General features: G+C 42.5%; 1 protein-coding gene across 2 annotated transcripts in view; it reads left to right on the plus strand.

Annotated features, from left to right (window-relative positions):
• LOC131721838 (phosphatidylinositol 3-kinase regulatory subunit gamma-like) overlaps positions 1–22,936 on the plus strand; it is a 57,001-nt gene that overhangs the window by 24,963 nt on the left and 9,102 nt on the right. For both annotated transcript variants that reach the window (XM_059014863.1, XM_059014864.1), the window contains 13 exons: positions 4,320–4,412; positions 6,699–6,773; positions 10,654–10,791; positions 12,308–12,497; positions 13,668–13,753; positions 14,486–14,591; positions 15,028–15,126; positions 15,394–15,574; positions 16,431–16,556; positions 17,482–17,624; positions 18,002–18,178; positions 19,815–19,886; positions 22,110–22,280. In XM_059014863.1, coding sequence (XP_058870846.1) covers positions 4,320–4,412; positions 6,699–6,773; positions 10,654–10,791; positions 12,308–12,497; positions 13,668–13,753; positions 14,486–14,591; positions 15,028–15,126; positions 15,394–15,574; positions 16,431–16,556; positions 17,482–17,624; positions 18,002–18,178; positions 19,815–19,886; positions 22,110–22,280 — 1,657 coding nt within the window. The remainder of the gene's footprint in view (positions 1–4,319; positions 4,413–6,698; positions 6,774–10,653; positions 10,792–12,307; positions 12,498–13,667; positions 13,754–14,485; positions 14,592–15,027; positions 15,127–15,393; positions 15,575–16,430; positions 16,557–17,481; positions 17,625–18,001; positions 18,179–19,814; positions 19,887–22,109; positions 22,281–22,936) is intronic.

Here is a 22,936-nt window from a genome sequence, read left to right on the forward strand (position 1 = left end):
AGGTTTGCATGATCTGGATACACTGCAATCCTTAGAGAAATGTATTTTCCTCCTGGCGAACGCACTCGTTTATCACCCATGATGTGTGGTTCAATTTAAAATGAGTTTGCAATATGTTTAAAAAACATAACTCTGTGATACGGACAACACGGGACACAGCAAAGGTAACATGATGAGTTTCTTGTAAACACTGCAGGGTGCTCTGTAACACTGAGTTTCAAATCAATTGATTTAGCATCTGCCTCAAATCTAAGGAAACTGAAAAACTAAGGGGGAGAATGTGTTGTCAGGTTTACTACCTGTTATTGGCAGAGGGGATGAGAGTAATAAACACATGGTTAGCTGGCTGGTGCGAGCAAGAAGATCTTGACTTCAGAAACAACTGGGACTGTTTTTTGGGAAAACGCAGATTATTTTGAAAAGACCACCTGCACCTCAATAAGCTGGGGGCAAGTAAGTTTGCAGAACATAGTGAAATCATGTAGTTAATAATTTAAACCTGTAGTTGGGAGGTCTAGACTAGCCTGTTTATGAAAAACATTGATTGAATCAAACTACCCCCGACGCTCTCTGGAAGGCAGTAAAAAGTATTCCCATATTTTGGGACTTGCTACTATTGCTTGTGCAGATTATAATTGTAAACAAGTATGTGTTGATGAGTGCTATTCATTTGAATCTTTATCTTTTTAATGTTTAGTAACGACCTGTTCATATTCTCAACCTTTATTGCCAAACCAAATGCAACCTGTTATTTCTCAGAATGTGGTGATTTCCTGTCATCTGCTAAACATGACCATTATGATCATACCTTAGATGTAGTCGTTTCTCTGGGCTTTTCTTTGCTGTTCAGAATTTGTCAACAGTAGATCTTACTGTTTATAGTCACGTGTGCATTCATTTTGAGGCTATGTTGTCTTTATTAAAACTTGCGTAATAATTCTTCTACAGCAACAAGCTTTTACGAAATAGTGAAACTATCATCACTCACTGCTACCCACTCTCTGTCAGTGAGTTAGCTGACAGTTATAAACACCTTGTTAACAAATACTTTTGTATAGTGGACTGGAACGGTCTCTTCGAAGCAAACAGCATATGATATTTGGAAACCACATACAATGGAGCTCTGAGGACAGCCAGACGTTGGTATTTCTCAAATCTTATTGTCATCACATTCTGGTGACTTCTAAGTCTTTTTTTTTTTTTTTTAATTACCACAGTAGAGCTGTTAAAATAATTTCCAACCTTCAAGTACGTCTGGTACACCAGAGTGTAACCATTAACCTGTCCCCCTGCAATAGTCTATCATTAAATGGTCATACATCTCATATCATGCCTTGCATACGTGTTGTATTGTAGCGTGGCAGTAGCGCAGTGCTACACCCCGTAGTACAGAACACGTGTCCGATTGATTTATCGATGCATCGTATCGTTTGACAACTATCGGTAGTCAAGCCTGTGCATTGTTTTTGTGTAAAGGGTTTAAGCAAAGGAACATTTTTATTAAATTTGGAATCTGCTGTTATTTTTTGCATTAAGCGCAGGGCTCCTCCGCTCTCCTCAGGTCCGACTCTCTGAATCTGCATGCGACTGAGCTCACCTTCTCCACCCTGTTTACTGATGGGACTGGATCTGTGCAGGAGTCTTCAAAGTAACAGAGCAAGTTAAGAGCGTTGTGCTAGAATTACAAATACTGTATCAACCGAGCTACAAATACAATGCCTTCCGATGGTTTGGTTTGGCTATTATTTTCTAAAGTAAGATGGCAAGAAAGTAATGTTTGGGATACTCCAGTAACACAACTAATTTGCGTGGCCATTTAATGAGATGGCATCCTACAAAGCTTCAAACAATCTGCATTTATTCATCTGAACTAGCATTTAAAAATGAGTTGTTTTTTTTTTGATTGGTTGTTACTCTGACTTACGGATTTAAACAACTTTTTTGGGGGACTTTGCTTTGACCCCCAACTGGTACAAATCACAATCGATGCATTGTTTTTTTGTTTTTTTTTTGGAGAACGATATCAATATTGAAGAACTAGGCATCGCCCCAGTCTTAAATTGTTTAAACAGCTGTATTTGCTCACTCCCAGCCATGTTTAATAACAGCAAGCTGCATTGTAAGCTGTAGTTCGTAGTTATTCGTCTGTACCCTACCTCAAAGAATAGAAGCTTTCCAAAAGCCATATACTTTCGCACGGAATGAAAGAATCAGGCTCCTCTTTCAGCAAGATGTACTTGGGTTTGTTTCTGCAGCTTTGAACACATTCCTGACAGGGGGGTGGGGAGGGAGGTTGTGTTTTTTTAATTTTTTTGATTCAAGCCAGCTTTTTTGAAGAATTTTTTTTTATTGGCACTTTCTATATTTGACCGACTCCACCCTTGCATAAACTACAGCAGTGAGTTGGGGGGGGGGGGGGGGATAAATGAGGAATTGGTTTATTTAAGGAGTCATGATGAGGGTTTAGTGTGTGTGTGTGTGTGTGTGTGTGTGTGTGTGTGTGTGTGTGCCTCTAAGTCTGCGTATGTGAATCAGTTTCCATGTTTAACATGCACTTGTGAGCTCTGTGTGTCTTTCTTTCTCTGTCTTTGAGTCTCTGTGTGTCTCTCTTTCTTTCTCTGAGTCTCTGTGTGTGTCTCTCTCTCTCTGTCTCTGAGTCTCTGTGTGTATCTCTCTCTCTCTGTCTCGGAGTCTCTGTGTGTGTCTCTCTGTGTCAGTGAGTCTCTGTGTGTGTGTCTCTCTCCCTCTCTGTCTGTCTCTCAACAGTCTGTTTCCATGTTTAACATGCACTTGAGCTCTGTGTGTCTCCCTCTGTCTGTCTCTCTGTCTCTGTGTCTCTCTCTCTGTCTCTGTGTCTCTCTCCATCTCTCAGCAGTCTGTTTCCATGTTTAACGTGCACTCGAGCTCTGTGTGTCTCTGTGTCTCTCTGTCCCTGTGTCTCTCTCTCTCTCTCTGTCTCTGTGTCTCTCTCCGGCTCTCGGCAGTCTGTTTCCATGTTTATCGTGCACTCGTGAGCTGGAATGTGCTGACATGGCAGTTTGTCTGAACTCCAGAATGAATAATCAGTCGTGGTTTATGCTTGCGCTGCCAGGAGCCTTGTTCTGCCAAGCTCTGTACTTGCGGTTACGCTCAAAAGGAGGCTTTGGCTAAAATAAAAAGCCTGAAAGCCATTCGGGTTTTTCCTGTTCAGGAGTTTATTGCAATTCTTTATTGTGCTCTGCTCAAGACTCCCAGCCTCCTCACGCAATAGTTGTATAATTTACTCAGTCAGTTTAATTCCCCCACTCTGTTTCCACAGTAGTTTAGAAAGGCTATTCTGTCTGCCTATAGTGTTATAACTTTTACTCCAGTCTTAAATAACTCCTTTTGATTAGAGAAAATAAACCTTACTTAAAATGGCTTTTAATTTTAACTTTAAAATTGCTGCTTTTGTATTATTATTATGTACTGTTATTTAAATCTGTTATACAAGTCTGATTGTGGCAGTTGTATGTGTGACATGCTATACAAGTGTATTGTGGTTTGTTCTTTTTTTTCTGCTATGTACTGTACAGTGCTCTGTATAAAATGCGCTATATAAATGCAATAAATAAATAAACTATCGGTCAATTTGGAAATCCTAAAATGCAAACATTTAGACTAAAAGACACAGAGAAAGCCATCTAGTCTGTGTTTTGTTGTTGAAATTGTCACGCCGTTTGGCTATGTGATTTCACACTGCTTTTGATAAAGCAGGGTTGACCTGGGTGACTGACGCAAGTACACAATGCGCGTATCAATGCCCCGGAAGCAGCTTGTTACTGACGCTTCCATCCAAGCTTCTCTGGATTGAACCGTCTGCCCAAATGTTGATTGGAGCAAATGTTTCTTCATCACTGCTGCAGTCTGGCTTATGGTGTGTCTCAAGCAACAAAAATATAGCGAAACAGAAATGTTCCTTGCGGAAGTGAAACTTTCACGCAGGCGTGGCTGTTTGTTATTGCGTGGGCTCACGAACGGCCGTCATGCATTTTGTCTCTCTCAACCCGGGTCAAAGCGTGTCGACCCACATCCTGAGGTGGGTCGCTGGGACCCGGGTCAAGCCAGGTACGACACAGGTACGTGGTTAGGAGTGCCAGTGTGAAAGGGGCTTTAGTCACACTTACATGAACAGCCCCCTCTCTGTTACACACTGCTCTCGCTCACTTGAATTCCAGGGTTTTCCCTCCTGTTCATCTGCTCTTCAGCACAGAACATCTGCTTTGTCAAGTGCTGCAGTGTGGTGCTTTTCCTTTGCTGTGTTATAACTGGACCTTGGTTTTTTTTTTTTTGTCTTCCAGTCTCCTCTCTACTTGACCTGACGGAGCAGTTTGCTCCCCCAGATAACGCCCCCCCCATTCTAGTCAAGCTGATCGAAGCCATTGAGAAGAAAGGTAAGGACATGGGTAGCTACGCTCTGAGTCGCTTCAAAGGGAGTTGACAAAGTGAACCCCTTCAACCAGAAGATACAGTTTGATATCAAGTGGAGAATCAGGACAGAGGGCAGGAGACTTCTTCACACACTGAGGGATTGGAACACTGCGGCAGCACTAGGATCCTTCAACACCCAAAGTTCTGAGACCAATCAGCTGCAAGGATGAGTTTAGGTAGACCGAACAGCCTCCTCGTTCGTACACCTCATTTCTTCTGTTTAAGTGACATTAGAGCTCGTTTTAAAGCTTTTGACTTCAGAGTGAATTACTTTAAAAAGAACACCTGTTACAAAAAATAACACAACAGGTATTGATTTATTGAAGGTAGTGTTTTTCATTTAGTAACTTTGAAAAGCCTCCCTCTTGTTTTATACTGTGCCCCTACATTTTGAAGATGTTTGCGATCACATTTAATACTTTTGACTTTAAACTGCAGCCCAGTGTTCCATGCAGGCCAAATGTAGGTGTACTGTGTAGCCCAATTCATTTCATATTCATTATTTCTTCAGTCTTTTCCATAGACAATTAGATGCTGCACACCGATAGTTTTAAACAAAGAGCTGTTGCAGCTGTGTGGTTTTTATTGCTGTTATTCAAATCTTGTGTTTGTTCTGTCATGTGGTATGTCAGCGTTAAGATATAAAGACACTTACGCTGTATGCATTACATTCTAGGCAGGCAACCAGAATGGACTGATCAAAAAATAAACAAACAAACCACAATAAGGAGCATTTGAGAATGTGTGCAAACACCACACGGGGAACAGTTCTAAAAATAAAAAAAGTGAAAATATAACTAAGAAAATAACACGAACAAGCTAAAGCAGCAGTGTGGAGTAGTGGTTAGGGCTCTGGACTCTTGACCGGAGGGTTGTGGGTTCAATCCCCAGTGGGGGACACTGCAGTTGTTCCCTTGACCAAGGTACTTTACCTAGATTGCTCCAGTAAAAACCCAACTGTATAAATGGGTAATTGTATGTAAAAATAATGTGATATCTATATAATGTGAAATCTTGTAACAATTGTAAGTCGCCCTGGATAAGGGCGTCTGCTAAGAAATAAATAATAATAATAATAATAATAAAGCCTGAAAAGGGTCGTGGTTCTAACCGATTTATATTACTAATTTTTACTGGACAATTCCTTGTTTTTAATAAAAGCTGTATGACAACTATATATCCCAAAATGTGTCCCACTCAAGCAAGTGAAAATACTGATTACTGGAAATGCATGACTTTACATTCAGTTGATACATTTATTTAAATAGAAAATAGTTTTAGTGCAATACGGGTCTGTCAGTTTAACACACTGAAGCACTGATGCAGGTTAACTTCACAGCTTTACACAGTCTGCATTCAGAAGCAGGCAAGCTGCCTTTCTGACCATCCCCTGGAAAAACTGAAATTCATTATTTTAGCTTTTTTTTATCAAACACTGATAAATTGCCAGGAATTTTTTTATAAAAAATGTAAACTGAAAATAAAACGCCTCTGGTGTCTTTTTACACTAAGTGAAAATCTATTCTGACAGCAATCTCATAACCAGAAGTGGTGGTGTGCTTGTATTGTGCTGAAACGCCCTGTGTGGATGCTTGATGTCTTTGGAAATGCTGCTGTGGTTACTGAGCATCGCTCTGTGCTGGATGGGGTCATTCTGCTGGTTAGATTGGTTTGCCACTGTTTAAAGTGCCTGAGTCACTGACAATATCCACAGCAACAAAAAACAGTAACTTTTGGACGTAACAAAAAAAAGAAAACTTCTCTGAAGCGCTCCTGCTTCTCTTCTGTGTGAATGTAGAAGCTGTCACGCTGGTGAAGTCACCCTGCACCAGTGCTTCTGTTCAGTGTGTTCAACATATTGCACAAAAACAGTTCTTTCTTTACATACAATGTATCTACCTCAAGTAATGGATTTTCTTGGTGTAAATCTGTAAATTCACATGCTTGAGAGACATTTTGGGAAAAAAAAAAAAAAAAAAGTCAGTAAATACTTTTGTAAAGCCCAGGACATTTATGAAAAAAAAAACCTGAGAAGGGGTCTTGCAAATATACCAGTATTACTGTACTGGTCTCCAATGAACACAACAAAACAAGAACCTCAAAAACATGGCGGCTACTTCATAACCAAGTTTATATATTTATAACCCACACTATATTTCTGAATGTGTACATTATTCCTAACCAGTGGTTTTAAAGCTTGTCTCAATCTGTTTGTGGATTTGCTGTAATAGTTGTTTCACTGGCTGCAGGTTTGGACAGTGAGACTCTGTACAGGACACCTGGCTGCCTCGCTGGCTCTGAAAACACACAGACCCCGAGAACCGGTAAGAACGAGTTTGCAAAGGAAATCCCAGTCGCGGCAGATGGACGAGATTAATGCAGCAATAGCACTCTGCGCTGTAACAGAAGTTAAAGCTGTGCACTGCAGTATTAAAAGCATTTACAACAGGGCCCCGCAGATACTCCCGTTCTCCATATAATTCCCTTTAGTGTTTAAATCAAATTCTGTTAAACTTGTTAATTTCACGGCAAAGCTGCCTTTCTCTCATCTGCTCTTATCTACACCTTTGTATTCCATTTAAATGAATACCTAACTATTTAAAACATGTTAAAGGATTTACTAGGACAATCCTGAGTATCTGCATAGCACTATTTTATAGCATCTGCATGTTCCTGACATTGATAAAGTAGTTGTCTTCAAATGTCATTGTAACGATTTATGGTGTTAGCAATCACTTTGAGGGCTCCCATGTTGCGTTTCTCAGTTTCTTTCGTTAATCAAGCTTAATTTGGCATGTCCTTGATGTGGTTAAAAATGAAAGAAGTAATGTATACCTAAAATCTGGTAATGTAAACTTTAACCCTAAAACACACATAATTAAAAAAACAAACCTGTACACCTATTGAAATGCACGTTTTTCCTATATAACCCATCAATCACATTAAAAAATATATGTATGTGTGTACGCCTAACTTGCTAAGGGAACTTACACACTTTAATAAGAACAAGAAGAATGGCTTCAGAAGGTTTATTTGGACAAAGTTTTTATGTAAACCTTTAAATACGTATACATTTGAAAAATAGGGTTTTCTGTTCAAATTATTTTTTGACAGGTCTCAAATATACGCTTTATGCAGTTCAAACTGTTTGGGGAGGGGGGAGGATTTGTTTCGTAACACCGGCGCTAAACGCTCTTCCTCCTTCCACTGAGACCATGTGACAATGAGACCTGTTGAGCAGCCCTGTCTACTCCCTGTCAGCTCACACGTTGAATAGGTGGGGCTGGCAGAGTTGAGAAGCATCATTGTCACGTTTTGAATGGAATGAGGAAGGCTGTTGAGTCCCACTTTTTCTCAAACTGGGCTCGGGCTAGGAAACAGTGTATACTCTTGAAAAAGTCGATTCATAATGTACTGTACATGGCACAAACATCTGCCTTCACTGCAGGAGAGCTGTTCTTTCTTGTTTGCCTGCATCATCTATTCAAAATAGGCTTGAGAACCTCCACTCTACAGCTCAAAGGTAAAGCATAACATTGGGAATAAACATTCGAATGACTCTTCCACCCCTTGTGTGTGTGAGATCTGAAAGAGAGGAGAAACTGCTGCGCTTGCAGAGTGCAAAAAATGGACTGAATGCTAATACCCGAATATAATCTTAATATTTTTGTAATAAAGTAGCCAGCGCAAATATAGTATTAGGCGGTGGATTGCCGGTTTATTTTGAAAACCCTGCATTCATTGTCACTATTTTTGCTTTGAACATTTTTTAGCAGTCATTTTTAACATTTTAGCCTCTCGCAGTGCTTCGAAAACCCGCCCCTTCAACTCTCTGATTGGTTAAATGTTATGTCAGGACTGCTGTCAGGTAGTACCAAGATTCTTTTTTTTTTTTTCCACCCAGCAACGCAGCGTAAAGGAATATGCCCTAGAAAGTGTCCTGAGGGCATCAGATGATTCGAGGGCATTTGCCATTTACTCACACCTTTCACTTCCAGAGCTCGGCAACTCTACGAAATCAAGCCACCCTGTCCCTAACCCAACCCCAACCCTAACCCTAACCTTAAGCAACCCCAGCCCTAAAACCTAACCTCAAACCCAGGACGGGCGGGGGAGGCCTGGGGAGAACCCTGCATCTGCTTAACAGCATAATTTGGAACAGTGTGATTCAGCAGCTCATGTTGTCAAGATGCACGATAGCTGCCATGTGCTATGTTGTGACTTGAATCCAGGACTGAGGGTAAAGCCATGAGAAGCTAGTGAATAAGCCCTCAGCGCCACTTAGACAGTTGTACAGTTTAATCCTTCTTGTATAAATGCGAGTGTGTGTGCGTGCCTTCGGTACATGCTAAGGTATCAAGCAAGTCCTAGCTTGCATGGATGCCTCAGCTGCTGCTGGTATAGAATCAATCCTACAAGCCACATTCTCCATTCCAACGTGCACAAACTACAGTACACATGCTTTCACAACACTGTGGATGAAAACAAGCACGGCCAGCTGCTCGCTCATATCACACTTTAGTATCAACCACCTTTCCCCAGCATCAACGCAAACGCTTTCCTCTAGGGACAAAATGTGTCCAGGTTAATATTATTATTATTATTATTTATTTCTTAGCAGACGCCCTTATCCAGGGCGACTTACAATACTTACAAGATATCACATTATTTTTACATACAATTACATTATCTTTTACATACAATTACCCATTTATACAGTTGGGTTTTTACTGGAGCAATCTAGGTAAAGTACCTTGCTCAAGAGTACAGCAGCAGTGTCGCCCACCTGGGATTGAACCCACAACCCTCCGGTCAAGAGTCCAGAGCCCTAACCATTACTCCACACTGCTAAAAAAAGTTACTGCATACTAAAGTTATGGGGGTTCAAGGCACTTCAGAATTCGCTAAATTGCAGGAAGATACACCATTGTGTGTGTGTGTGGTTTTCCCCCACTTCACTTAATGCAGTTTTGCTTCAGATTATGCCATTGCATATTTCTTATTTTTAATTAACACAGTTGTTTTTTTGGGGCATTTTATTGGATGTGAAAACACTGTAGAACCCTGGAAGTGCCCCTCCATAATTAAATCAGGGCCCCCTCGGTGCCCCCCTGTGTGATATACCTCTAGAATCAACACTGTCTGAGATGTAGGTCCTATATTTTATTTTACAAACATAAATGTTTCCTTAGGCTGAGGGAAAGCAATTCTGTCTCATATTGTGCTTGCCACAAATACATGTTTCTTCAGGCTGATAGGTAGAGCAAAGTATGATGTTGCCCTCAGTGCGTTACATGTTCAGTGTTGTTGCCCATGGGCCAGCAAAGGCTGGGGACCAGTGATGTACAGTAATTTCATATGATATCGCACCGCGGGGTCGCAACCTGAAACATTTCCAAAGGGGGTCCCAGAAAAAAAAGTTTGAGAACCCCTGCTCTAGGGGTCTTGTATACCAGGGCTTACACAAACACTATGTGTGCAGGTATGCTTAATGGTTCTGCTGTGAGAATTGATGGCAAAAACTAGTAGGGTAAAATTAATAGAAAGGCCACTATACAACGCAGGATACTTTTTTACAGTCCTGATGCGTTTCTGTTTCTGTAAAACCAACCCTGTGTTCAGTAGTAAGGTTACTATCTGCAGTCCCAATGCATCAAACCTTTGTGCATTCAATTCCTATGGTAATAAATTGTTACAAGAAACTGTATGTCATTTCAGTTATTAAAGCCACATTGTGTTGGTCCCGTGACTGGTCTTCGATAAAAAGGTTCTGTGCAACATTTTAGGCGTATTATATTCCATTTTATTTCCTAAATGTTTACACTTTTAGGGTTAAAAATAATTGAACATTCTAAATTGGGGAGAGAATCGAGGGTAAAATAAAGATCTGTGTTGAGCATGTTGCTGTGTGTGCTGTGCAGTGTACCGACAGTCCTATTGCTGTGTGTGCTGTGCAGTGTACTGACAGTCCTGTTGCTGTCTGTGCTGTGCAGTGTACTGACAGTCCTATTGCTGTGTGTGCTGTGCAGTGTACTGACAGTCCTGTTGCTGTCTGTGCTGTGCAGTGTACCGACAGTCCTGTTGCTGTCTGTGCTGTGCAGTGTACTGACAGTCCTGTTGCTGTCTGTGCTGTGCAGTGTACTGACAGTCCTGTTGCTGTCTGTGCTGTGCAGTGTACTGACAGTCTTGTCTCTCCCCGGACAGACCTGACTTTGCTGGACCAGGGGCAGTGTGACGTCCTCGCTGTGTCTGAGGCTCTGAGATCTTACCTGCAGGACCTGCCCTCCCCAGTGATTCCCAGCTCAGTCTACACTGAGCTGCAGAGCGCTCTGCAAAGCAACGGTGAGTGGAGGAGCACCCAGCCCGCTACACAGTCTCTACACACTGGGGAGAGGCTGGAGGGGCACCCAGCATGCTACACAGTCTCTACACACTGGGGAGAGGCTGGAGGGGCACCCAGCATGCTACACAGTCTCTACACACTGGGGAGAGGCTGGAGGAGCACCCAGCATGCTACACAGTCTCTACACACTGGGGAGATGCTGGAGGGGCACCCAGCATGCTACACAGTCTCTACACACTGGGGAGAGGCTGGAGGAGCACCCAGCATGCTACACAGTCTCTACACACTGGGGAGAGGCTGGAGGAGCACCCAGCATGCTACACAGTCTCTACACACTGAGGAGAGGCTGGAGGAGCACCCAGCCCGCTACACAGTCTCTACACACTGGGGAGAGGCTGGAGGAGCACCCAGCATGCTACACAGTCTCTACACACTGAGGAGAGGCTGGAGGAGCACCCAGCCCGCTACACAGTCTCTACACACTGGGGAGAGGCTGGAGGAGCACCCAGCATGCTACACAGTCTCTACACACTGGGGAGAGGCTGGAGGAGCACCCACCATGCTACACAGTCTCTACACACTGGGGAGAGGCACACATTTACCAGCTCTAGGAATACATGCAAGTCAAGTGCAGCATGGGAAAGAGCGCAGGAGTTTTTTTTTAATTTTTTATAAATTAGATGAAAAAAATACCATCATAAGTCAAATACACGTTTAACATAATGTGTGCATCTTTCATTCAGGAAAATGGGAGATATACAAAGTGATGGTAAAACATATTAGATGAGATTCACTATTTTGTTAGCTCTGTGTAACTTCATTAAATATGTGGGTTTTGGGTGTGTGTTTGCCTCTTGCCTCTAAAAAATAAAATAATAATAATAATTTATAAAAGAACATAATTCAGTTCTCATAAAAGTAGGTATGCCTTTATTTTGGCCATATATGCATATATGGTGTAGAAATATAGGTTCTTAACCATTTTACAATTTCGATTTCCACCCTACTTAATATCACTCGGGACAGGCATATTATTAGAATATTATTTCTTGCTGTACAGAATTGAGGTGTTACGAACTGTTCACAGTAGTACAGGTATAGCCTATAGAATTCTGCAATGTATATTCTTACAGCTTTCCTTATGTTCATGCACAGTACAGTTGGCTGTATATTGAAAACACATTGTATTAATGAACACTATTGTAATCAATGTACCTAGTACTAGCTCGAGTTCCACAACTAAACAGGCATGTTGGTTGTATCAGCACTTCAGTGTTTTATGCTTATTTGCTTATTGCTGTCATCTTATTTGCTCAGCCTTTTTGAAGTGATATCAACAGGGTTATATTTCAAAAATAACTGTTGCTCACCCCCAGAGGTCATTTTTATACTAGCCTCGATGCAGGCTTGCTCAGGCTTGCCCAGAAACTGCAAAACAGTTCTGTGACATCTGTAGCAAGCAGCACAGTCCAGTGATCTCACCACAGCGCTGTCTTCTCTCCATTGTTTCAGTAGAAGTGTCTCCCAAGGAAAGCTACACACGGCTGCTGAGCATTCTCGAGTCTCCCCCGGTCCCTCTCCAGAACTCCCTCACACTCCAATACCTGCTGCGACACTTCTCAAAACTGGGACAGCGCTGGGAGAAGAGTCCACGAGCGCTGGGAGAGCTGTTCGGACCCCTGCTCATCAGGCTTCCAAACGCAGGGTGAGTCGGGGATACTTTTGACTTGTGTGTTAGACGACTGCAATCTTCCATTATTGAAGCAGTATTCAGTGCAGTTCATGGAAGTGATGTGAGTTCCTGTTTAATTTCCTAAACAATTTCCTTGAACATGTTGGGAATGTTTGCAGCCCCTCTGAAAAGCCATTACAAGTAGCCCTCCATCCCTTTCCATAAATGACTGCAATATGTGTAGAAGACTGTGTGTGTGCAGCATTGCATTGCACATGGAAAAGACACTGAAGCAGTATTCAATAGAGCTTAGCCCACACTGTGCACTGCTATGTAAACACTAAGGCTGATACCTGTGTTTTGCCTGCATGGTTAAACATTCAGCCATAATTAACACTTGGATAACATTTAAACTCTGAATCCTTAACAGACAAAAGTACAGCCCGATCCAAATGATAGATAAACAGTGTTTTTTTTGTTTTATTTTTGTCTGAAAAAGTTGTGATTCTTTCAGTGCATTTATAACTGGTTTGCAGTAAACAGTGTGATTCATAACCTGTGCAATATTGTCGTTTTGCATTGTTTTCTACTTAAATCTTGACGTTATTGAACACCCCTCTGGTGGCCAAACGGTGCATCACAGCGCCTGTCAGACATTCTCCTTTGCATATCATCCTCCATGTACCCTGCAGTTTCTGCTGTACTTCGACAATGCAGTTCTGAATCTCATTGTATTAAAGAGCTGCAGTCTACTTTGTGAAGTGTTGCACAGTGTTTGTGTTTCATACAATTTCCTTCGAGCCGTAAGAACCCTGAGACGTTCCCCACAGTAAGTTTGCAGTTTTCCCATTGGTTTGCCTTGGTTATACTAAGAGTTTAAAATTGATTTTTTTAATACGCTTTATCATACCTCCTCTGTGCTTTTTACAATACTTACCTATGCTTTAACAGTGCTTTGACTGCTTTATTATGCTTTGCTGTGCTTTTACTATTGGAAGCTTTTAGAAGGGTGGCTTCAAACAATCTTTACATATATCTATGGCAGGCAAACCTCATAAAAAGGTAAGGGGACAGCCCCCCCCCCCCCACACCTGTGAAAGTTGAAGCTGCTTGCTGGTTTTGAGTGGCCCGTGGATCACAGTTAGGTGGCAGGCAGTGCAGTCCTATCCTGACAGGAATGGATTCCTCTCTTGTCGTTCTCAGCTGTGATGTGAGTTTGGATCTCCCTGTGCTTGTTCTGGAGAAGCTGCTTTTGAACAGGACCCTGGAGCCCGAGCAAGCGCCTCCAGGTATGCTGGACTCAGAAGATGCTTCGCAACACAGAACAGTAACCACAGTCTTAAGCAGATGCACAGTATGAATTTGTCAGGTTTCATTTAGGGTTAAAATACCTACGTTTCGTTATATGTGTAGAACAATGAATATTTAGGGTGACCTAGTCAGTTTTAATCATGTATTTAACAACGTCTGGTGCTCTAGTACTGTTTGTAACACTTTGCTGTTTGTGCTCTAGATTTTAAAATAACATTTATATGTTACTGGATTTCAAGTGCACTGCCATTCATTGAAACCGCACGCTTCACAATTATCTCCCAATCCCCTGGCATGGTGCTGGTCGCCTCATTTTACCAGTCGACTGTTCTTTGCTACCTCTCATACATTTTACTTGTTTTATAAGCAGAAATACTGTGTGAGTGGTAATGCAGTTCTGTGGTTATTGTAAAGAACCTAATTATTTTGTTCCATTTATTCAGTTATTCTGCCATTAGTGGCATACCCACAGGTATGGAAGAGTTATTCGTGCTCAGTGAATTTAGCCAGTTGGTGACAATGGGTATGAATGATGCATGTGACTGTTGTTTCTCAACGAGACTGTGTCAAATAGCATGTTACATACAGAAAATGGCTTGCTGTTTTTTCAAACTTGTTTTGTAGTCTCACAAGGACTGTGTTTGGCAATGTGTCTAGAGCTGCAGAGTGTGAACAGTCAGGTGAAGAGGATTTTTTCCCCCTTTTTATAGCTCTTCCTCCGAAACCACCCAAGCCCAAGGCTGCCCCGAGTAGCCTGGCCAATGGAGGCAGCATGTCTCTGAGCGATGCTGAGTGGTACTGGGGAGAGATCTCAAGGTAAGCCGCTTCAGTGGGCCTGCAAGCTTACACTTCAAGTGGATGGGCAAAATGTCAGCTGGCAGAGCTGATGGCAAATTCGCTATTCCCTGTTTATACTACGTGAATTGTCATGCTCTCCTGGGATGCCTTGGGACTCTTCATTACTCAGAGAGCCTTGGTTTAATTGGGCATCTTTGCAAATTGAGTCCACCCAGCCCTGACGCTGATGGCTACTTGAGAGGCGATGGGGCACCCTTCCACCGGGCCAGAATTGTGCACATATGACAGAAGCCTCTTCCATGGCCACCGCTAAATCTCAATCCAATTGAGCATGTTTGGGATGAACTTGAACAATGCTTTTGTCAGCCTGTCAATGGCTTAATGTATAGGTCCTAATAAAGTGGCCAGGCAGTGTGTATTTATTTGTTTAATCGCTCTTGCTTTCCGTCCTCAGAGAGGAGGTGAACGAGAAGATGAGGGACACACCGGACGGGACGTTCCTGGTGCGAGACGCGTCCAGTAAAATCCAGGGAGAGTACACCCTGACCCTCAGGCAAGTGTGACACAGCGGCGCCGTGCACCAGTACACAGCATCACAGGGGAGACTTGTCAGATCCAGGCATCCTCCTTGCTGCTTATACAGGACCGTAGTCTACGGTGGTACAGTAGTGTGTTGGTGTTTCAAAGGCTTTGTCACGTGATGTGATCACTTTCCATTTAACTCTTCTGAATGTCTGCATAACACTGTCTGATTCCCATGGTACAGAAAAACATTTGATAGTCAGATTTATTACATTTTTTTCTCTTTTGAAATTTCTAGGAAAGGGGGCAACAACAAGCTGATAAAGATTTTCCATCGGGACAACAAGTACGGTTTCTCGGAGCCCCTGAGCTTCCTGTCTGTGGTGGAGTTAATCAATCACTACCGGCACGAGTCCCTGGCACAGTACAACGCCAAACTGGACACCCGACTGCTCTGCCCTGTCTCCAAGTACCAGCAGGTAACCAGGGGGCACACCTGGGCCGGAACTCCCAGTACAAGCACGCCGGCTTCATAGAAGGGCTGCCAGCCTGTGCTCTCCCTATTCTTGCCTCTTAGCTTTAGTAACATTACTTGAGCTCCCCTCTTATTATACTGAGAATCCACTTTTTATTCTGCATTTGCTTGCTAATACGAGGCTATATTCTTAGGGTTCTACTAGAGTATTTGGTTTGTAGATAAAGTGCTGCTGGCTGGCACTGTCTTTCAGAGTGAAACCACGCTGCTGCACAGAGTGCGGTTTCATACCAAGAAGCAGCATGAACCCAAACTTCCACAGCACTTACTAGAAAGCATGAATCCAAGCAAAGAACCAACATATCTACAACGGAAGAAAGTCCCACTGATATTGCGAGTGCTAATAAAGAAAAGGTTAAAACCTTGGTTAAACATGTGAATACATAGGATGGAGGTCTATCAGGGATGGAAATAAAGCTCCTGTTGCATAGCAGTTTCACGCATTCTAGGTTTTTCTATAAGTTTGATTAGCCACAGTTTACAGGTAACAAACTCAGGTGTGTCTTATTGGAGTAAAACCAGGGATGGATCAAACATCTATGCAATGGGAGTCTTATTTCCATACCTGTCTACTTGCGCCTCTAATTTGGATTCCTCATTCAAAATGTAAATTGACCTGTTACATTTGGGTTTAATCACATTCATCTGTTTTTATATGTGCATTTCTAACCTATAGACTGATGTAGTTCCGAGGTGTGTGTGTGTGTGTGTGTGTGTGTGTGTGTGCGTGTGTGGTTTTGCATGATTAGCCTTGGCAGAGGAGATGTATGGAAGTGACATGCTTGTTCTTGTGTCTGCAGGATCAGGTGGTGAAAGAGGACAGCATTGAGGCCGTGGGAGAGCAGCTCAAAGTGTACCACCAGCAGTATCAAGAGAAGAGCAAGGAGTACGACATTCTGTATGAGGAGTACACCCGCACTTCCCAGGTACACCCCTGCCCTGCACCCCGACCACATGGGCAGGCTGCACCTGCCCTGCACCCCGACCACGTGGACAGGTTTCCACTCGAAGGAGCCAGGAGTACCAGTGTCTTCATTTGTGTTCATCCATTCATATGACGGCTGGTCTTTAAGCATTCCAGTAATTTAGATTGAACTGCACTCAGCTTTTGTCTCATTTTTGTTCTTGCAGCATCAGATCTACCATAAGTAGTTAGGATCATCAAATATCTAGCACTGCATGTGAGTCTCTGTTTAGGTCATTTGTGTCTGTAAAAACACAAACATATGTTTTAGAACTGCCAAAGTTTAGATGGATTGAATAGACTGTAATTCTGCCCTCCCATGAAACTGTGAGTTAGTAAATAGAAAATCTCTATACACACAAGTGGTTAAGAAATGCAGTGTTTAGGAGCTGTCCAAGTTGATGGCATAGTTAGTAAACATGGTAAATAATGATCAAAGCAGAAAGCTCTACTTTTTGTCCCTGTTTTTGCCGAGTACCTCTGAAGTGATATTAGAAGGGGCTGACTGTGCTAGGAAAATCTTGAAGACTTTAAGTATGATTTCATATCTGTGTTTTTAAAAAAAAAAAAAAAAAAAAAAAAAAGCTGGTATATCTTGCTGCTTTAGTAAATGCTTAGTGACTGTACTTTGATACATCGCTGTGACCCAATTGTATTATGCCAGTTCTCTTCAAAGCAATGAAAACACAGAGACTTAGTAATCGAACTGTGCCGTGGGTGTGATAAACAATCAGCCCATAGAGAGACTAGAAAGAGACATTGTGTAAACCCAGAGACCACACAAATACTCAGTGTGTCTGCTGGCTAACCACTCCCGCTGAGTATTGTTAGCCAAAAGATGTGGGGAATCCATAAAAATTCAGTCTTCCCTCTCTGTTTACTGCCAGGAGCTGCAGATGAAGAGAACGGCGATCGAAGCCTTCAATGAAACCATCAAGATCTTCGAAGAGCAGTGTCAGACCCAGGAGAGGTACAGCAAGGAGTACATTGAGAAGTTCAGACGTGAGGGCAACGACAAGGAGATCCAGAGGTAATGAGGGGCTGAGCAGAGCTCTACTACCCTGAGATCCAGAGGTAATGAGGGGCTGGGCAGAGCTCTCCTGCCCTGAGATCCAGAGGTAATGAGGGGCTGAGCAGAGCTCTCCTGCCCTGAGATCCAGAGGTAATGAGGGACTGAGCAGAGCTCTCCTGCCCTGAGATCCAGAGGTAATGAGGGACTGAGCAGAGCTCTCTTGCCCTGAGATCCAGTGGTAATGAGGGGCTGAGCAGAGCTCTCCTGTCCTGAGATCCAAAGATAATTGGGCACTGTAAATAAAAAAAATAAAAAAATAAAAAAAACTGCATTTCTTTGAATTCTGTATTTTTTTGTCAGCAAATAGTCATCTGAAACCTGTTTCCCTCCCTCAGGATCCTGAGCAACTCGGAGAAGCTGAAGTCTCGTGTCACTGAGATCCACGACAGCAAGATGAAGCTGGAGCAGGATCTGAAGAAACAGGCGGCCGAAAACCGTGAGATCGATAAGAGAATGAACAGCCTGAAACCAGACCTGATGCAGCTGCGCAAAATCAGAGACCAGTACCTAGTGTAAGCAGCGCCAGTGTCTTCTCATCCGACAGCGAGAACACAAGCCATGAGCCCAGTCCCAGTCTCAATAATAGGAAAGGATGAGGATCACAAGATGGCTTCTATATTGGGTCTATATTTTTCAGTTTCCGAAGACATAATGGTTCCAAATACTGGCTGTGATTCTCTGGTTCAAATTCCATCCAGAGCAGTTTGTAGTATAAACCCGGTAAAGTCAGCCCCCTGACTAACGGTTTAACAATTCATTGTGTATCCATGAATACTTTCTTTCCATGATATATCGTCATGGAGGTACGTGTCCCTTGTATCGTCATACTAGACCAAAAGCACAACATCGCTCATTGTAGTTCACCAAATGGTTCACGAATGAAGAATAAGCGTGTTTTATAGTTGGTATGAATACATACTATCCCTATCTTGTTTAATTTGTCTTTTTAATAAAGTAGCCCATCATTAATAATCATATGATCTTATTATGCATCACAGAAGTAGCTCATCAGACCCATCGCATGTAATGCTGATGCATCGATTTATCGACATTATGAATGTGTAAAAAACAAAAAAACAACCCTGCAGTAATAGATGTGGAGCTGTGGATTACTGTGTAACATTGCTAGTAACGCTTTAAAAACTGTTATGCATATTAAATTGATTACATCTGTGTATGCATATAGTAATTAAATATATAACTTAATTTTTATTTATTTTCTTTACCTTACTCGTGTTGATTTGTACCATTTGGGGGTCAAAGCAAAATCCCCCCCAAAAAGTTGTTCAAATCCATAACAAGTCAGAGTAACAACCAATCAAGAGAAAAAAAAATAATTTAAAAAAGTTAACACTGTCCACAGCACTTTCGTAACAAGAGTGTTGTCCATGGCTTTTATTTTAATTGTGTTAAGGAACCTGATAGTGTCCGCATTTTGTTTTAAATGTAAGCGGTGACTCACTTGCTTACAATCTGCCCAGCATTACTGTATACCTCCTCACTGTGCTTAATACTTCTGACCAAAGATACAACGTTTGGAACGATCTTGGTTGTTTTTCTTCATTTTTACTCCGGGGTAGTTCAGATCAGTAAATATGGATTTCGTTTGAAGTTTTGTAGGGTGCCATCTCATTAATTGGTCATGCAGATTAGTTGTGTTACTAGAGTATCCCAAACATGACTTTCTCTACTTTACATTCTCGCTGTCTTACTTAAGAAAATAATTGCCAAACCATCGGAAGGCATTGTATTTGTAGCTCAGTTGATACAGTATTTGTAATTCTAGCACAACGCTCTTAATTTCAATCCAGTCCCATCAGTAAACACTCACAGGGGGCTGGGCAAGGTGTCGCATGCAGATTCAGGGAGTAGGACCTGCGCTTAATGCAAGAAATAATTGCAGATTCAAATTTTGTAAAAAAATAAAAACGTCCTTTGCTTAAACCCTTTACACAAAAAAACGATGCACAGGCTTGAGTACCGTTAGCTGTCAAACGATAGATAAATCGATGCATCATCCTAGCCTTAATCGCATGTATCATTACAAGCCTACCTTTTTTTTTTTTTTTTTGTGTTTGGGTGAATGGAAGCTCGGGGCTTGCTAACTTGTCCCTGTGTAATATTTCTGGATCTTCTTCTGCTTTCCAGCTGGCTGACGCAGAAAGGCACCAGGCAGAGGAAGATCAATGAATGGCTGGGGATCAAGAATGAAGCTGAGGAGTGAGTTACAACCCTGTGTTCACACATGGGGGGGAAAAAACATGCACAAGAATGCTGGCTATTTCCCAGCTATCAGACCAAAAGATATTTGAGATATTAAGACGTTTTAAACAATAGACAGACTGGAAATGTACTAGAATACACCGGTTAATTAAGGTTAAATATTCTATTAATGTGTTGTATTTGCTTTATGGAAGTAATGAAATACTTTTACAGCTTAATTCTTAAAAGAAACACTGCCTGCAGTTATTTTGTCCAAAGTGTAGAGCACAAATCAATGGGTTTATGATGAGGCTGTATAACGTACTGGGGAGACCAAAAAGACATTGTGGCCCTGGAGAGAGTCCAGCCAAGAGCAGACTTATCCCAGGGCTTGGGAAACTGAACTATGAAGATAGATTGAGGGAAATGAATCTATTCAGCCTGGAAGAAGAATTAAGGGGGACTATCTGAGGTCTTGACCAACAAACTTCACTCTAATCAGTAGCACAGCACAGAAACCAGGCCCAGGTGACTTGATTGGAAATGAAGTGAAAATAAAATTTATAAATTGTGTTTAGTTTTTTAAAGTTAACAATAAAGTTGTAATTAAGAAAACGCAGTATATAATAGCTATAGGATGTATAGGTTATGTTATAGGCTTGTGGGACGGCAAGTGTCTGTCTTTTTGAGGAACTATCGTCAGGATTAGAAGTGATCGATATAACCCACACACTGGCGCTCGCAATCCTAGAACTCCATTATGTATTGTTAATATAGAAGTTTAAATTCATGTTCATGACCAACCTTTGTTTAGCTGACTGTTGCTCATTGAAAAGAGTGATGAAGAGAATACTGTTAAGTATCTGAGGGTAGGATGCCGATTGTGATGCCACTGCTGTAAACTGACTGTGCAGTTCAACCATACCAACACTGAGAATACAGCACGGTAAAAACTCAGTGTGGTTTAATGTCATCAGTTGGGTTTCTGTGATGTGTCGTGGAATGCAGTGGGCACAAAGCGTGCTTTGAGTGGCTGAAAGATCCTCAGACATCTATAATAGATAAAGTTCAAAGCACTGAACTGTTCACGTGTGTAAAAATAGACATACATAGACATGTACTGTCAATAGACATGTACTGTCCTCTACCCCAGTATTATAAAGAATTCTGACTTGGTGCACAAATATCTCTTTTTGCAAGTTTGTAGACTACAGAACGGTGCTTTAGTACAGAAGGAGAACATCCGAAAAGTTTGGGAACGAGAACCCCAGCTTGTATTCCACAGTAACCCTGTGCTCTCCTCCCTCAACCTGTATTCCACAGTAGCCCTGTGCTCTCCTCCCTCAGCCTGTATTCCACAGTAACCCTGTGCTCTCCTCCCTCAGCCTGTATTCCACAGTAACCCTGTGCTCTCCTCCCTCAGCCTGTATTCCACAGTAACCCTGTGCTCTACTCCCTCAGCCTGTATTCCACAGTAACCCTGTGCTCTCCTCCCCCCCAGCCTGTATTCCACAGTAACCCTGTGCTCTACTCCCTCAGCCTGTATTCCACAGTAACCCTGTGCTCTCCTCCCTCAGCCTGTATTCCACAGTAACCCTGTGCTCTCCTTCCCCCTCATCCTGTATTCCACAGTAACCCTGTGCTCTCCTCCCTCAGCCTGTATTCCACAGTAACCCTGTGCTCTCCTCTCTCAGCCTGTATTCCACAGTAACCCTGTGCTCTCCTTCCCCCTCATCCTGTATTCCACAGTAACCCTGTGCTCTCCTCCCTCAGCCTGTATTCCACAGTAACCCTGTGCTCTTCTCCCCCCCAGCCTGTATTCCACAGTAACCCTGTGCTCTCCTCCCTCAGCCTGTATTCCACAGTAACCCTGTGCTCTTCTCCCCCCCAGCCTGTATTCCACAGTAACCCTGTGCTCTTCTCCCCCCCAGCCTGTATTCCACAGTAACCCTGTGCTCTCCTCCCCCAGCCTGTATTCCACAGTAACCCTGTGCTCTCCTCCCTCAGCCTGTATTCCACAGTAACCCTGTGCTCTCCTCCCTCAGCCTGTATTCCACAGTAACCCTGTGCTCTCCTCCCTCATCCTGTATTCCACAGTAACCCTGTGCTCTCCTCCCTCAGCCTGTATTCCACAGTAACTCTGTGCTCTCCTCCCCCCTCATCCTGTATTCCACAGTAACCCTGTGCTCTCCTCCCCCTCAGCCTGTATTTCACAGTAACCCTGTGCTCTCCTCCCCCCAGCCTGTATTCCATGATGGATGAAGAGGAGGACCTGCCGCACCATGACGAGCGCACCTGGTACGTGGGGAAGATGAACCGCGTCCATGCAGAGGAGCTGCTGAGCGGCAAGCGGGACGGGACCTTCCTCATCCGTGAGAGCAGTCAGAAGGGCTCCTATGCTTGTTCCGTCGTGTGAGTGGGGTTCTTTCTTTTTAATAAACCACCTTATTCTGCAAACAGTAACTGAAGACAAAACAGTAGTTTACTATATAGGTCTCAAATGTGCAGTTTTGAAGGAAACTTTTAAAGATTTTCATTTCAAAACATCTGGTACTACACTAGGGTAAAGAAATCTGTTTGCAAGCCGTGCTTTTAGTCCGTCTTGCACTTCCTGGAGGGTGATATTTTCTCCGCCTTGTCACTGGCATCTTATCCTGTCGATAACCAATCAGCACCTTCCCCTATTGACTGACATGCGTTCAGCCAGTAACATGACCCAGAACACACTGCTGGGATGAAATTCCCAAGGAAGTAAAGCAGGAACAGAGTTCCTTGAAGGAAAGACAAGGAAACTGAACTTTCATTAATCTAGTGTGGTACCAGATGTCTGCTTTTAAAATGAAAACACATGTCTTTCTGAAACAACTGCACATCTGTGACCTGTGCAGCTAATGGAAATGCAAAATGGGTGAGATTAATGGAATTGTGTTTTTTTTGTAAAGACCAAATGTCCATTCAAACTAACACTCAAAGATGTTTTTAAGAAAACCACTTTTAATCAAAATTTTGGATTAAATTGTACCTTGAACAGTAAGAAAGCAAATATAGTCATTGTCGATCAAATAAAT

The sequence above is a fragment of the Acipenser ruthenus genome, chromosome 49 (assembly GCF_902713425.1).
Source record: "Acipenser ruthenus chromosome 49, fAciRut3.2 maternal haplotype, whole genome shotgun sequence".
NCBI lineage: Eukaryota > Metazoa > Chordata > Actinopteri > Acipenseriformes > Acipenseridae > Acipenser > Acipenser ruthenus.